This window comes from Rhipicephalus sanguineus, unplaced genomic scaffold (genome assembly GCF_013339695.2).
Source record: "Rhipicephalus sanguineus isolate Rsan-2018 unplaced genomic scaffold, BIME_Rsan_1.4 Seq715, whole genome shotgun sequence".
Classification (NCBI taxonomy): domain Eukaryota; kingdom Metazoa; phylum Arthropoda; class Arachnida; order Ixodida; family Ixodidae; genus Rhipicephalus; species Rhipicephalus sanguineus.
In genome coordinates this window covers 43,760-60,001 of record NW_023615833.1, presented here as the reverse complement: position 1 = coordinate 60,001, position 16,242 = coordinate 43,760, and the positions used below count along the sequence as shown (strand labels likewise).

The following is a 16,242-nucleotide window of genomic DNA, read 5'->3' as shown; positions in this document are numbered from 1 at the left end:
CTCTTGTTTATCGTCTTTGTTCAAGGTACCATAGAAACAGGGCCGATGGCGCAACTGTACAAACTGTACGAGTACACACAGGACCAATACAATCGAGTGTGAAGAAGAAGCATACGGCTTTCGCCCCCGAGTCGTCTTAGGCGAATGCATAGGCGACCATGCGGCTTTTTGTTTCTCGTTCCATCATACACATGATGACAGCTTATCGTTTATAGAAGTACCGAGCACAGATTAAAGGGACCCTGAAACGGTTTTGACGATTCTGTACGAACACATTTGGCCGGTAGAGCATGTCGTAAGGGTCATTTACAGACCGATTTAAGCTATGTGCGTAAACTGTGTAATTTATTGCAAGGCTTTAAAGCTGCGAATCGCCACCGATCACAACGGATCAGCTGTGATCCCCGCCCACTTCCAGTGCGTGTTGCACTGGAAGCGCGACGTCCAGATACGTCCAGACCACGTCACTGAACCTCCTGTGGGCAACGAGCGTCGTCTGCCTGTGTTACAACGTGCTCAGTCAACACCACCTAGACTTTTTTTCAAGGCCTCGGCAAGCCTCCGTCTCGACAGCGTGACGTCACTGCTGTGAGATTTGTGAGAAAGCAACGCTCGACTGGCTGGAGTCGGAATGGCTTGCGGCTTCTGTTCGCCAAATAGACAGACAATCTCTTTTGCTTCGAAACCAGTTTTCAGAAGGCAAACTGAAAGAAATTATTACCTACTATCTAACAAAAAGAGCTTTGCAATATTTTATCTTTCAAATGATGTACTTATTTACTTGATTTATTCACGCTTTAAGCATTTTCGTGCACAGCCGAGCGAAGTTGGCAGCGCATGACAGTGCGTCTGGCCACATTGATCTTACGTGCTCGCTCGCTCTGCTGGCTGTTGTGGTTGTAGGCTAGTGGCATTTTGTTACCGCTCACGCTGTTTTTTCTTTCTCTTGTGCTGTCGAGCATGGTTGGGTAAACTACGCAATATGCCTGGATGCTGCTGTGCACCGGGGTGCAACTCTAACTATGCTCATGGACCTAAAGCGCGCGTCTATCGGTTTCCGATGGACGCCGACCAACGAACCGCATGGACGAGAGCGATCCCTCGCAAGGATTTTGCGCCCACAAAGTACACTGTGGTAAGTGCGTTCTTTCACTTGTCGCAGGTGCCTACGCATGTATAAACTCACTCAGCTATGCTACTAAAAACCTTTCAATTTTCATTATTTGTGAGCTAAGCTTTCGAGGCACTTGCAGCATATTTTACGAAGGACATGAGACACGCAGTGTTAGTAATCGTGCTGTTTGCCTAATTTTTGTTTTCGCGCGACCAGCCTTAACAAACAGATACTTTCCTCGCAATCTCACGCACGCCTAGCTGATGACCTGAGTCGCTCTAAACGGACTGCAGCGCCTGATCGAATCCTATGAGAGTTAGATTTAATAAACAGCGCTCGCCTGTTGGGCCGCCTAACAAGGCATTGTTACTATAATAATGCCTAATAATGCAGCCACATTTTCTGATATGTAGTTTGCTAATGTCCACTAACTTTTTCTTGCTTGATTTTTGTGCTATAAGCTCTGTTTCATTTTTCTTTTTTTCAGGTGTGTGAGAAGCACTTTCTTACAAGTGATTTCGTGACCACTTCGACCTATCGAGATGAGAAAACCGGACGAGTACTTGAAGTTCCTCTCCAGCTGAGACGACTCAAGTCTGGTGCTATCCCGAGCCTATTTCCAAACTGCCCTTCATATCTTTCTCGTCCCACTACTGTTGTCCGGGAAGGCCCTGAAGAGAAGCGGCTTCGTCTAGAGGGAGAATCACTACAGGAGGCAATAAGGCAGTCCGTTGAAGCTCACGAAGAAGAGAAGAAAAAGAATAACATCAGTACTTTTGACGACTTGCTCATCGCTCTGACAAGTTTCCAGACAAACACCTTCTGGACAAAACTTGTTACTCACGACAAAGTCCTCTTCCTAAACTTCGATTCTCAAGAAGCTCCAACTGTGCGGTTTTCTGTAACAGTGTCAGCTGATTTGATCGTGAAAGTGTTTGTTGGTGACGTGCAGCTTAACAAGCTCGGGACCCTCGTGCTTCCTGTTTGTTTGTGTGATGTGCGGGAAATCGACAAGGTCCTTATTGCTGTGCAAAGTTTGGCAGGAAACTTCTCCGACAGTGAAGAACGCTTGCAGATTGTCTTGAAGAAGACAGTGGAAACACTGGAGGAACTAGCGTCACAAAGTTTCCCACACGAGTGGCAAGTAGAAGTTGTCAAGTTCGTAAAACAACAAGTCGGCATTTTACTGAGCCCAACTTCGAGATACCCTGCGGACTTGCTGGTATTTGCTAGCCTTGTGTTCACAATATCTCCCCATGCGTACAGATTTATTAGGTCCACATCAAAGTTCAAACTTCCACATCCCGACACAATTAGACGTGTCTGTGGGTCATACCGTGTGAACCCATGCTCTGAGCAACAAGATGCTTTATTTCTGTCGTATGCAAAGAGGTTGGCCGTAGGAATGGATGACCACGAAAAACTGTGACGCTTGTCATGGACGAAATTCACCTGCAGCCATACATTGACTACAAAGGTGGTGGTCTAGTAGGAATGGCTAGAAACAGTCAAAACGCAGCAAAGACTGCATATGTTTTATGATTCAAAGCCTCCTGTCGTCAGCAAAGACGTAGTGCACATCCTTCCAGTGGCGAAAATAGATGCAATACAGCTGCATCAATTTCTTCGTGAGCTCATTAATGGGCTGGAGGCTACAGGATTTCGAGTAATCGCGGTTGTTTCAGACAACAACTCCATCAATGGGAAGGCAAGGCATTTTTTTCAGAGCCACGGAAGGTTGATACGGTCTACAAGCATCCATCAGACCAATCAAGACCACTGTTTTTATTTTAGATTCGTTCATGTTTTAAAATGCATACGGAACAATTGGCTTAACCAGCGTAACAGTGGTAAATGTATGTTTTTTCCTGACATCAATGGACTACCTGACAAGCCGTGCGTGCTAACAGCTTCATTCAACACGCTGCTGGAGCTTCATGAGAAGAGAGAAATGAGTTTGTACGACTTGCTCCAACATTGTCTTTGAAGGCACTGAAACCTTCGAACTTAGAGCGACAAAACATGAAACTTGTTCTCAAGGTGTTTAACAGTTTCACAATCGCAGCTCTCAACAGTGCACAAGCAGCAGAACTGCAGCATGCCAAAAGCACGGCCGATTTTATCAGCACTGTCGTATGTGGTGGCGCATAGTGAATGTTAAGACGCCGGTAAAGGGAGGCGCCTTCGAGATGACTTCCAAGAGCCCATAAAGGCAGTTTGTTGCCCCCAAGTCGAGTTTTTGAACAAATAGTCAGTTGGCTCGACTACTGGAAAAGCCTCAAGCATGACACTGGTCATTTCACTCATGAGACGCACATGCATTGCGTCACACTCTCTTGCTCTTGTTCAGGTGACAAGCTACTGTCTTAAAGAGCTTGGATTCAAGTACGTTTTACTGGGGAAATTTCAGTCGGACGGCCTTGAGGACAGGTTTGGCAGGTACCGACAGTTAAGTGGCGCACAGTACCATATTTCCATACGGCAGATGTATGAAGCGGAGCACAAATTGAGGCTGCAGAAGGTCCTTGAGCTGCCAGAGAGTGACGAGATTCCTCTATGTGGTTCCAGTGATGAATTTCGTGATGCTTTAAAGCAATTCCAGATTGTAATTGGAGAAGAGGACATTGCTGCAAAGCAGCACACCTTCCAGCTACAACTTATGTCGCGGTTATTGCGCACATGCTGCACTCAAGAAGCTTACATGTGCATTCTGTAAAGAGAACCTAGTTGTGAGAGTAAGACTCTCACAATTGAGGCAGACGAGCTCATAACGAGTATCACAAGAGGTACTTAAGTTTCCCCAAGCTGTCGTTTGAACGCCGTACTGATGATGAATATTGTTCTCGAGAAACTGACAAGTGAAAAACATGCAGCCAAATTTATGGCTGTGAAAAGCAGAAAGAACTGCTTGTTTCAATGACACACTTTTCCTTGAGTGGAATGAAGACTTTGATGTTTGTGACAATGGCCATATGCCGCATGTAGTGATGGGGTATATACTTAGTGCAGCAGCCAACACTTTGTTAAATAACCTTTGCAAACGAGAAAACAACAGCTGTCTGAAGCCAAAGCAGCTAAACGGAAACTGAAGACACTCCAGGCGTAATTTCTCGCACATGACTGATAATGTGTCCTTTGTGTTTACAAAGCCAAATCGTTTGAGCTCCCAGATTTAACACCTTCAACAAGATCATTTTAAAAATGTTCTTAAAAGCTTTATCTCCACAATTTTTTTAAGTATTGTCCACAAGTTCCGTTTTGCTGTGAACTTACCTTTCTTTTGGCGCTCGAGCTGTTATGTGGAAGAATCATTTGAAGATTTAATAAATCATATTTAACCCATTCTGTGTGTGTTCAACTACATGTACTGAAAATAAGTAAACAAAGTGTCGAAAAGATTTTACAAGTAATGTAATGTCTGCTTTATTTACTTTTTATAAGAATATCGTATGTGAAAACTTCGCATGAATCCTCGTTGAATGGTTTATTTCATTGTTGGTTTGTTTTTAAAAGCATTTATATAATAAACATGCAGTCTTGCTTTGACAAAAAATCTTCTGGTGCATTTACTAAAGCATGCAAAATAGACCCTCCAATGCCTTCAAAAACTGAAGGCTTTGTCGGGTTGTTATAACATTTACAGCTGTTGCTAACAAAAATTCCTTCTAGCAGGCCCGTAGCCAGAAATTAATTTCGGGGGGTGGGGCACCTGTTGAAGTCCTTAACAAACCCCTATTTTCACTATTTATTCTCGGTAAAACAGCCCCCTCCATCCGAATTTCGGAGGGGGGGGGGCTCCTACGCCCCCCCCCCCCCTGTCCACGGGCCTGCTTCTAAGTGTAAATATCTGAAGAAAAAAAAATGCTACGAGTGCAACCGGGCCGCGGAACGACAAAACGCGAACGCGTGCCGGTCATTTGAGTGAAGCCAGCTTCCAGGCAGATCTCACACTGATGACGTCACGTAGGCCTGCGGAGGCCTTGAAAAAAGTCAGTCTAGGTGGTGTTGGCTCAGTGTTGACGTGAGCTGAGCGACAGTGTTATCTCGAGGTTTCTTGGACAAAATGAATTGCCTTAGCCGTGTTGTGTACCACATATCTAGCAATTGGTGACTTGTAGGTGCGACATCGTGCAATGTTTGTGAGGCATCTGGCGAGCGGAATCCCTTCAGCTCGTCGCTGCAATGAGCGTCGCGCTCTCGCTACCCGTTCCACGCCACGATCTACATGTCTGCGGCTGTAACTTCACCCCTGAAGACACAGCCACATTGCCAGAGTTTACGCTTATCGGTGATCGTTCTGCAACTCTTTTTGTTTATCCGCATGCTTTTGCAGGTTGTCGCCGTACAGGAGAATAAGATAAGATCGACTGGTAGTGTGGCTGCACCTGTCGGAGAAAATATTAACCACTCCGCGAGCGGCGTGCTGCCACGCACACTGGGCCTCCGAAGATTGCGCGCAACCTGTCGGCGCGCAGTATCGGAGGCCATGACTGGGCGAAGCTCAAACCGTCGAGTGCGCTTATGACAGCGCTGCGAACGCCGGCGATGCAGCGTGTCTGTGAGTTGAGGGTGCAAGGCAGGGTGAGGAGGAGGGTTTATATATAATTGTCCGTTGTGGCCTTGGTACACGGTGCGTCGCTAATTTCTGGTGCGAATGATTTAGGGATGCTCTTGCCTAAACGCTGACAAAACTTCAGAAAACCGTTTCAGGGTCCCTTTAAAGTGCCATTCTACGAAAAGTTCGAACCGCCCACTGTACTTTACGACTGGTAACCTTCGCAGCATCGTGCACTGTGAATGACGCCGTTCTTATCCTTCCTCTTCTTCTTTCTCCTCTTTTTAATTCTTCAATTACAGGGACATCCTCAAACCCTTGATGAATGGGTTCTTTGGCTGTTGCTTTTTAATTCCTGACCAGACGGATTCCTAATCCCATCATCCCCATTTATTGGCTTTAGCCCCTACCACTAGAAGCTTTTTCGTGGCCCCATCTCGGACTCCGCGGAAATGCTGCTCTTCCCTGCAAGCTATGCAGTTGGCGTGACGCCAACTGCAGAACTGACGCTGTCCGCGGGCTTGCGGCCTGCGAACGGCTCGAACGCGCACCGCGCTCTCATCAGGTAAGCCATATACGCGTCGATGACTAGTGTTAGGCCTACCACTCGCAAAACCTACCTGGCACCCTCAGTTGGGCCCTCTCTAACACCCGTAGGATAGAGATTGTGCTAGGCCTCGTTAGGTACTCGAGCCTGTCTTCTGTCCTTTCGACGAGGGGCGGGGGGCATAATCAGCTTGATTCTTCATTTTTTCCTACAGTTTCTCGCCCGTAATCTAATGTGGTGCTTAAAATCCCTTCGAGCCTTTTGAACTCTTATCCGTGTGCCCGTGCCCATTAAAATCGGGAACTTGCTTCTTCCATTTTATCTTTCAGTTCCAATCCTCCTTTCCCAGTGCAGGAAAGTCGGCCAGGTTATTCTCCCTGCATTTCAACTATGATTTCTCTCTCTCTCTCTCTCTCACTCTCTCTTTGACCTTCAGATAGGCCTACAGACATTTCGAGTATGCATGCTGAGAGCTTGTACATTAGACAATACGAAACGTAGAAAATGTGTTCGAATCCGCTAGCTCAGCTAGGAACGATTACGTGGGAAAGAGTAACACGCCCACCGAAGTAGTCACAAAGTGGCAGGTGACTTAATCTTGCTCCTTGGAGTTGCACATTTTCATAATATCTGCACGTTGACTGAAGCTTCCTCTGTAAAGGCGCTTGAAGGTGATTCGACGGTTTCTTGGACGTGTTACTAAGCATCGTTGTTAATGATAGGTTTCCGAAGACCTCCATGTTGTAACAATTTACTTCATTTGCAACGTATCTCACGGATATAGATCGCTCCTTGCTCTAATGCGAAAAAAAATAAATACGCAGCTTGCTTTAGGTCGCTCTAGGCTGGGTCACAGCAAAGGTGGTGGACGTCTTGCTGGTCTTGGCGTGGCTAGGCTTTTTACCCTCTCTCCCTTTCTCTCTCCCACCCCTTGTTGTATTATGCTATACATGTCTATGCTTGCTCTCTTTTTCCACTTTGTTTATTTCTATTCCTTTCCTTCTCTTCCTTCCCTTTCGTTCTTTCACTCTCGATTGCTCGCTTCCACTTTCTTTCTACCTTCTTCTCTCCCTCTCTCTATTTCTTTATCTCTCTTTCTTTGATTATCTCTTTTTCTCTTTCTTTCTATGCTATGCTTTACTCTCTACACTCCTCCTTTCCCTGCGCCTCAACTCAAAGCACTCATCCTCACCCTCAGTTGCCTTTTCCAACCCTTTGCTATTCTTTACTACACAAGGTCATGCTATGTTCTGCTGGTACGCTGGACAGCGGAGTGGTTACGACGCTCGTCATTGAATCGTGTATACGCGGGTTTGAATATCGCCTCGCCATAATATTTTCTATGTCGCTTTCTTTTTCTCTTTCAGTACTCGTTCTCTCGCCCATCAGATTTATTGAATGCCTCGCCGGACAAATCGGCGCAAATGTTTTGGGAGCAAACAGGAAGAGGAAAAAGAGGACCAAGAGGATGAAGAAAGCGTGACAGTTCATGACAGTTCAATTTGACAGTTGACAGTTAACAGATGAATAAGCGTGACAGTTCAAATTTATATCATTCGACACACGTCATACCTTGAGCATAGTGGCTTTGATGTAAAAAAAGGAGGTATGGGATTCCTTATGCATCTGCCGAAGACGACTCGAAAAGCTAAAGCCATCTTTTTCTTCTAAACCGATGTCTTGGTCCTCCTCCGCCCTCCTTCGAAACCTTTATGCGCCTAACGCAGTTTCGGACTGCCTCGAGGATCGGAGGCATTACAAGCTTGCTTAACCTTTCCAGGCTTTGCAAGCCTCCATGATCGGCCCACCTTTGTCCAATCAACGATGTCCTGCGCTGGCGGCATCATTGACGTCACAAGGTGGCGTCATGAAAGACGAAAACGGTCAGTCGGGGAGGCATCAAAAGCTATTCGCCTTAATAATGCATGGTCGTCTCCGGCATTTGCCTTTTGCCGTTGCGGTGAAGAAGTTGAGTACGAAGCAGGCTCAAAGCACGCTTTGAAAGCGTGTCTCCAGGCGAACTCACTGTCGTTGCAGCACTCCCTTGGCTTCTGCCGAACCTGGGTACTGGTCGCGAGAACGTCGCGCAAGTGTACGAAGAGCCTTCAGGTATTTAGTCAAGGCCAGCAAGGGAACCCTATTGGAAAATGCAGTGGCACTGTCCCAGTGCCACACCTGTTTATTGGACCAGTGTTGCGCTAGGTTCCGGGGCGCTGGCACGCTGCACGAGGCACACTGGACGCTGGCGCACTGCACACTGGGTCACCCGTTACGGGCCGAAATCGGGCTTTTAAATTGTTTTTTGAAACTGTGGTCATATCGAGATTTATAATTAGGGCTGAAACGCGAGCGCTGCGACAAAAAAGAAAAAAAGAAAAAAAAACCTTAAAAAAAGCGAGCGGGAGTCGAACCCACCACCACTACGCACCGTGCATCCTAAATATGACACGTTACCGCTGCACCACACCTGAAAGACGAGAGGTGGTCTTTTTTTTCTTCATGTTATAACTATTACCGGTAGCCAGCATTTTCATGTTTCGCGTTTAGAAACGCAAATTTCAGTCTCTTCGTGCACCCGAGAACCTAAGAGAAGGTAGTTAATTTGTTTGTCCTGTGCTGCCTAGGATCAGAACGTCTATTTGGCACGTTTTACAGCAAACAATATTAGCGTAACCGCAGATGTGTTGCGGCAATCGCACTGACTCGCTAAGCAGGTAGTCACACCTATGTAAAAAACAGTGTGCATCCGACCTGCACACTGAACACTTTTTCGTCAGCCGTTTGAACACATTTTCTGTCCTTTTTGTTTACGTTCCGCGTACTATACAGCCGCAGTAGTTCATCCTAGCCGAACCGATCGTTAGGCTTAGAGCTGTACTCCATGCGCCACTATCGCTGTGATGAACGTGGATGTTCATATACGAAGAATCTAATAACCGTCCAAATGCAGTTTCGATCATACCTGCCTCAAGCGGGGCCATATTTGCACCTTCAACTACATGAATCAGAAGCTAAAACGCCGAGATTGAGCGTTACATTGGCTCACTGTTGCCGGTGACGTGCGGCTTTCAGGGGTACGAGCCCATATGCAAGGACTGGACTGGCTGCTAGAGTAGGTTGATGTTATTATCAGACTAATACTAATGTCATATTGTGTTGCGGATGATAAGTTCTTTCGATGCAGTTATATGAGCTAGATTCGCGACACTCGATCACACAACTCAGAGCAAGCGCACGCGCGCGCGATCCGCAGATGATTCCTTTAGTGTATGCGTACGTCCGTCTTTTAACAAAACTAAAGCTAGATATGTGTAGGACACCGAATAGAATAACATTTTCAAGTTATTCGATAAGTTTGTCTTATCGAATATCTAGAAACGTCTCGCGACCCAATACCAAAGCCTATAAGAATTCCACCCAGCGCATCCAGTTTTTTCCAATGTGCTGCCAGTGTTCCCAGTGCGCAGGCAGAGTCTGTGCAGCGTGACCAGTGCCTGCCAGTGCGCTGTAAGACACTGAACCACACTGTACAGTATTCCAAGTGTCTTTCAGCGCACTGGGCGGCACTGGCGACGCTGTACAGTCGGTCCCAGTGCCTCCCAGCGCGCTGTAGTACACTGAGACACACTGTACAGCGTTTCCAGTGCCACCCATTGCGCTGAAAGGCACTGGGGGGCACTGGCGACGCTGTTTTTTTTCGGACAGGGAATATACTAACTGCGAGACTGCCGTTGTCGTAGTAGCCGGCCATTTATCTGAAATGTGTTGTTTTAGATAAGTGGCTAAGGCAGCTGCGATTATCAGATTATCAGAGATTATCGGCCAATTATCAGACTTGAGTACCGACAATAGGTGCACATATCTACAAGGCTTGTTCTTGAAAGTCGATAACGACAGGTAATTCGATTAAGTGTAAGATTAGTTCTTCAATATGGTGGTTAACGCAGTATACATACTCAATGTACGAATGCCTAAAGGAGCCAAATGCGCAAGTGCGAACATAGATTGAGTGATCCTGAAAAGCCTCGGTGCTTGATCTGGTTAGATTGCTGAGTTCGGCGATCTATTCAAATCGCGTTAGTGGTAACCTGCGCGAAGAAAAAGAATTCAAAAATGAAATTAGGTTCCCGTTGTATCCTTTAGGCAAACGACTACGATAAAGAAGTTGTTTCGAACGGGGCCTTCGAAGTCACGGCTACGAATTCCTCACAAAACAAAGTGTAGGTTCAACCAGAAGAAGCCACGATAGCCATGGCGGCGAATGAATGAATGAATGAATGAATGGAACACCCACGCAGGAACTCCTTTGAGAGTTGCCTACGTGATGAGTACGCGTAGTGTTAGGTTGTACGTCTACAGGCGGCGTCGGTATGGCGCCTCTGATCTTCCAAGCATTTGTCAGCGTCTGACACACACACACACACACAGCATCCGCATCCCGGGACCACCGAAACGAGAGTTTGATATTAAGTTTTCGCGAAGTATAAATTTGTCCCAACGCATACAATCCTCCATGTCGGCTCTACATATTGTCCTGGAGAGAGGCTTTTAAAGGCGTACGCACCTGCATGCCAACTCAACGAGAGAACAATGTCCGTCAATACATCCCGCTGTACCGTAGGACGATCATCGCTATGAAGGAGTGAATGCAGAAAAAAAGCAGGAGGCGAGCCTCAATCTTCGTTTTTTCGCATCACTCGTGTAGGCGCCGACGGTCAATTTTTGCGTTTTACGAGGCACCCAAGGCATTCGAATTAAAAATTCCGCACTCAGGCGAAGCGGCGCGCTGGCGGCGTGAGGAAAGGCTCACGCAAATATAGGACTCTGACAATGCCAAGTAGAACAAGCTGCGGTGTCCGGTCCGAACACCGCCGCGTGAACTGAATCGAGTGCGGCAGGCGCTCGGAGAATGGGCTGTGTCCAAGCTGACACTTCGGGTACCACGACAGAAAAGGCATAACAAAATAAGCGCTGATATACAACCGGAGAAGCGGATCTATAGCACAGTTCCCTCCGAAACGACGTCGGCGAGCAATCTAGAGAGCGGTGCCGTTTTCGGCTGATTTATCACACATGTCGCTGCTCGCCGCGCCTTAACGTCCATTCTTTTGCGCCAAATTTTAAAGGCTGACGTCACTCGCAAACATCATCATTTGTGTTGCCACCGCCGCTGCCGATCACTTTTAGGGGCGAAGCTCCTCTTAGTCTAACCTTGTCACGTCTCCGTTGTCCGGCGTAACCACCTTTGCAAACTGCCCACTATGTCGTCCTTGCAAACATCCCATTACGACCCATCACCGATCCATTATTTCACCGGCCATAAAGCCGTTATAATGAAGGGGGAACGGAAGCCACCTTTGCAAACTGCCCACTACTTCGTCTTTGCAAACTGCCCACTCCTTCGTCTTTGCAAACATCCCACTACGACCCATCACCGATCCATCACTTCACCGACCATAAAGCCGTTATAATGAAGGGGGAACAGAAGCCACGTCTAGCTACCACTTACGATTAATAAAATTTCTTGTATAAATATATACAGTGTTTGTCACGTCTTTGATGATGTACTGGGCTATCGCTTTGATTACTGCTGGGCGAAACCACTGAAGATTTCACGGTGTAACCATGATTGCTTCAGGAGCTTCGCCCAAGCTCTTCATCATTCACCCGTGGATATGCTGTGAATTTTTTTTATGTTTGATGAGGCATCTAAGGCTTTCGCTTAATATAAAGAAAACAGACTGGCGGCCTAGTTAGTATATCGCATACAATAAGTCGAAAGCCTCAGATGCCTCAGCGAACGCGAAAATTGGCCTCGGCGTGGGCGTTAACACGAACGATGCAAAAAATCATCATCACGGCTTGGCCTTGCCCTTTGACGTCTTCATGACTTCTAATAAGGCTAAAATTTTGTGACATCGCTATGAGGACCCATAACGTGACGTGACGTGGTGAGGTCGTCACATGACCCCGTTGCTGGGTCAAACGTGCGCCTAGCGCGAAAGAAGTTCAAAACCAGGTGAGTTGCAGAAAACTTGCAATGCCTCCAATTATGGAGGCAGTGCAAAACCACGTTAGGCGCAGAAAGCTTTTCTAGGAAGTTGTTAGTGACGGTGAAAACGCTTATTGGGCCATATAAGACGGACAGGAAGTATGCTGGCACCAGCTGGTAGGGGACATTTCCTTACGAATATTAGGTGAAGGTTCCTAGTTCGGGACTCCCATGGCGGCGGCCGGCGCCCGCGCGCTCCCGACAAAGGCTTGTTGGCCTGTAAGCTGCGGCAGCCAAGCAGGGTCGCCGACCAGTTCACCCGGGTTCAGTTGGGGCGGGGGAGGATCAATACGTCAACAGAAAACAAAAAAAATCGAGAGATTCCTGTTGCGCTAATTTTGTTCTAATCCAGCGCAAAATCTGCGGTTAGTGTAACGCTAATGCAGTTCTTGTGTAGGCCTTGGTGTAGTTCTAAATCCTGCGCTTAATGCAGCTCCACTGTCGGGATACCTGAGGAAGTGCGTGGCGCGGGCAACCCAGCGATTCCGTTGGCAATTGCGCCCTCTCTTGCGTGACGCGGGTAGCAGCCGGATGCTTCTGAAGCGTTTTTCGCGATTTTAGTTTAGTAAATTATTGGGAATGTTTGTTGGTAATTTCTGCAGTTTATATTATATTACACCTTATTAGCTTGTTCTGCACGGGTTTTGAGCATTCTAAGCCTTTTTAGGCCAGTCTTGGCTACTGCGTGACCATGCGACACGAGACGGTGGATGGGCGACCAGCCGGGCCCCTATAAAGGGTTACACACCTAAAAGAAGAAGACTTTCGCCGTCGACTCGGCTCAGGCGAATGCATATGACTTCGTGTGACTTTTTGAGACCGCCATATAGAAATGCCGATTAATCGAAGAAAGAGCATACATCGACAGTGATTGATGGTTCAGCCGGTGGATGGTCAGTCGTTAACATAGGTCGGCAAAAAATGCATGGCTGATCCCTCTGTCATAGGAATCGGTATAACACGAAAGTGAAACGTGTCTTCACAGACGTAGTTGGGCGTTTGTTGCGCATTCTTTCGCCCCAAGCGCGAAGGAATGAATGCTACAGCAACAAATTGTAATCTCAGGCAAAGAACGGACAGCAGCTCGAAACTTGCAACGCGCTCCTCAAGCAGAAATGGCACACGGAATGAACGTACACAGGATGAGCGCGAACTGTCAGAGTTGTAACTCATTTCTGTGTGAGCAGCGCGCCTTCCGCAAAAGCGGCCGCTGCATTGAGCGAAGCGACCTTGGTGCTCTCAACGCGAAATTGCGATGAGAGGTTAAGACGTACAAACCACCGCCATCACGAGATAAGTGCGCGCACGAGCGACCACGCCCTGTAGAGGCGCGCGCTCATCCGCGTGGGGCGACGAGCTTTAAAGCCCGCTCTTCGAGCCCTTAGCGCCATCTCTCGCGTGATAACGAAAACACGCCGATGTATCACCGATCTCTGAGTACCGCCACCGGCAAATGGTGTATATAAATAGCTCGCCATTAGCATGACAAAGAACAGGCCTTTTGGCGCCAGGGGTCGTAAGTTCGACTCCCGATGACGGAACTTTTTCTTGTAGGTTTTTCTTTGCAATATGTTTGTATTTATATTTTACAACGTCGTATCCGTGACGGAAATACGCCAGTGGAGCCGTGGTGGGGTCTGGCATAAAACACTTTCGTGTTTCAAATGTGGAGCTCACTCAGACTCACTCGTGAAATATATTGCCCTCAGAGCTCACTCGGACTCAGACTCAGCAAAATTTTCCTCAATCAGACTCACCCGGACTCAGGCGCACTAAAATATTTCTCAGCCGAACTCACTGGGACTCAAACTCACCAAAATATTACTCACTCGGACTCACTCAAACTCAGACTCATGCTCTATGTAGGTCTTAGTGAGTCTGAGTGAGTTGACTGGTTAGTCCGTTAGCGCATAATTAGCTTTTTCGAACATGGTATCAACGCCAATATTTAGCGTAAACAGTGATCTACTTAGCGCGTTTTGATCTTGCACCTTCAAATATGAGTTATCAGTAGTTGAAATCCAGTGAGGACATTTTTATTGAAATAGAGGACTCACACAAGATATCTTTATCGAGAACTACCTATGAAAGAGTTTGCGAGACACCACCCCCTCCGCGTCTGATCAATAAATACTGAGCTGGCGTACGAACGCTAGTGCTTTGAAGTATCTGTGAGTCGAAGGGTGTATAAACGTAACCCGACATAAAGCTAATACTCTTGCTGAAGTTGCTTAGATATAACCATGGTCGACAAAAAATTGGCGGAATCAATCAAGAAATATATTTTTGCTTAGGGCTCACTCGGACTCAGACTCATCGAAATTTCCCTCAGCCGGACTCGCTCGAACTCAACCTCACCAAACTATTGCTCACCCGGACTCACTCAGACTCACTTCTCGATCTGAGTCTGAGTGAGTCGACTCACGAGTGAGTTTGCCGACCTATGGTCCATAATCAACTAAAACAGTTAATCGGTCATTCCTGGGTCCAGAACGCTGCCTCGCAGCAGATCACCGAGCTTGCACTGCCATTGACGTTGTCGGGGAGTTGGGCGCCTTCTAGTGAATCGCCTGCCAACGTTCGGTATTGGATCACTCGTTTTCCGAGCGTTCAGTTTTCTAACAGCCATCGAAGGTAATGGATTTTACCTTTACTTGTGAACATGCTGAGCCATGCATTAGCAATATCGCAATGCAGTAGGGAGGATTCGCATTTCTATGTTGACGACTATTGGAAAGCAGTGAGATATTCCTCACCACGTGTTAATCCTCAAATGAACCTCATCGACACGCTGTGCATGGAGCCAAATGATCAAGCGCACACCAAGCTTCCGCCATCCTGATAAGCCTCTGCGTTCCACTTGGTTAAATCGGTGAGTTGTGATGTCCATTCAAATAGGTTTGCTTATAACCTCCAGAATGAAAAACACGGCAAAAATGGCATTAAGTTCCTTTTATCCTTTAATCAAACGACTGCAAGATAAAGAAAATGATTGAAACGGTTCCGTTTAAATGTCTGCTGAAAATTCCTGATCAAGCAAAATAGCAGGTTTGACGAAAAAAAGCCACAATAGCCATAGCAACGAACCATTGAATGAATGAATGAATGAATGAATGAATGAATGAATGAATGAACGAATCAATCAATCAATCAATCAATCAACCAATCAATCAATCAATCAGTCAATGAAAATCCACGCGGAAGCTTTTTTGGTAGTTCATTAATGGATGCGTAAGCGTGTATCTTTATTGTAGGTCACACCTTTCCCCAGAACACTGTTTCCAGGCAGCATCGCTATGGCGCCTATTATCCTACTTGCATAGGTCACCGTGTTGAAGGGCCCCACTGCAGCCGCATCCCACGACCACCTAAACGGCATTTCGGCGTTAAGATTTCGCGAAGTACAAAACATTGCTAATGTGTACATTCCTCCATGTCGGTTATACATCTTGTCTTAGAGAGAGATTTTTAAATGCTTAAGCACTTCTATGCCGACTCAGCGAGAAAAACTCTCCCTTCGTCCGTTTCGCTGCCACGTAGGGCGACCGTGCACTCCAAGAAAAAAAAAAGAGTATGTGTGAAAAAGAGTATGAAGCCTTTGCCCTGCAGTGGGCGTAGACAGGCTGATGATGATGATGATGATGATGTGTGACTCCTTTCGTAAGTCCCGACGTGCCACGTATGACTCTCTTTAAAGAGACACGTTAACTCTCTCCTGGGTCACACGACACTCCGAAGAGAGTACGATGGTCCCCAAACAGAGTTGACTTGCCTCTTTAAAGGGACCGACAACTGCCCAGAACATGAAATGAGATGACTGCACTGATGGAAAGATTGTCCGTCGCATTGACTCAAACCAACCCTGTTTATCTCGTGAGAGGCGGATTTATATTTTTATTTATTCATTGAAAGTCGCGAGAAATGACCTTTGGCGCCTCTGGCGGCAAAATCATACACGGCCCGATGAAGCCGGT

At 46.8% G+C, this 16,242-nt stretch overlaps 1 protein-coding gene across 1 annotated transcript; it reads left to right on the top strand.

Moving 5' to 3' along the window:
• Positions 1-700: 700 nt before the first annotated feature.
• On the top strand, positions 701-2,543 carry LOC119378171 (uncharacterized). Its single transcript, XM_049411712.1, has 2 exons — positions 701-1,135; positions 1,602-2,543. Exons 1-2 carry the CDS (start codon positions 983-985, stop codon positions 2,541-2,543), a joined length of 1,095 nt encoding a protein of 364 aa, XP_049267669.1. The 5' UTR covers positions 701-982.
• Positions 2,544-16,242: the final 13,699 nt, after the last annotated feature.

Bases quoted from the DNA above. Each gene is read 5' to 3' on its own strand.
- LOC119378171 (XM_049411712.1), top strand. From the start codon at position 983: ATGCCTGGATGCTGCTGTGCACCGGGGTGCAACTCTAACTATGCTCAT. The intron at 1,136-1,601 runs GTAAGTGCGTTC...TCTTTTTTTCAG, and splicing joins CGCCCACAAAGTACACTGTG to GTGTGTGAGAAGCACTTTCT.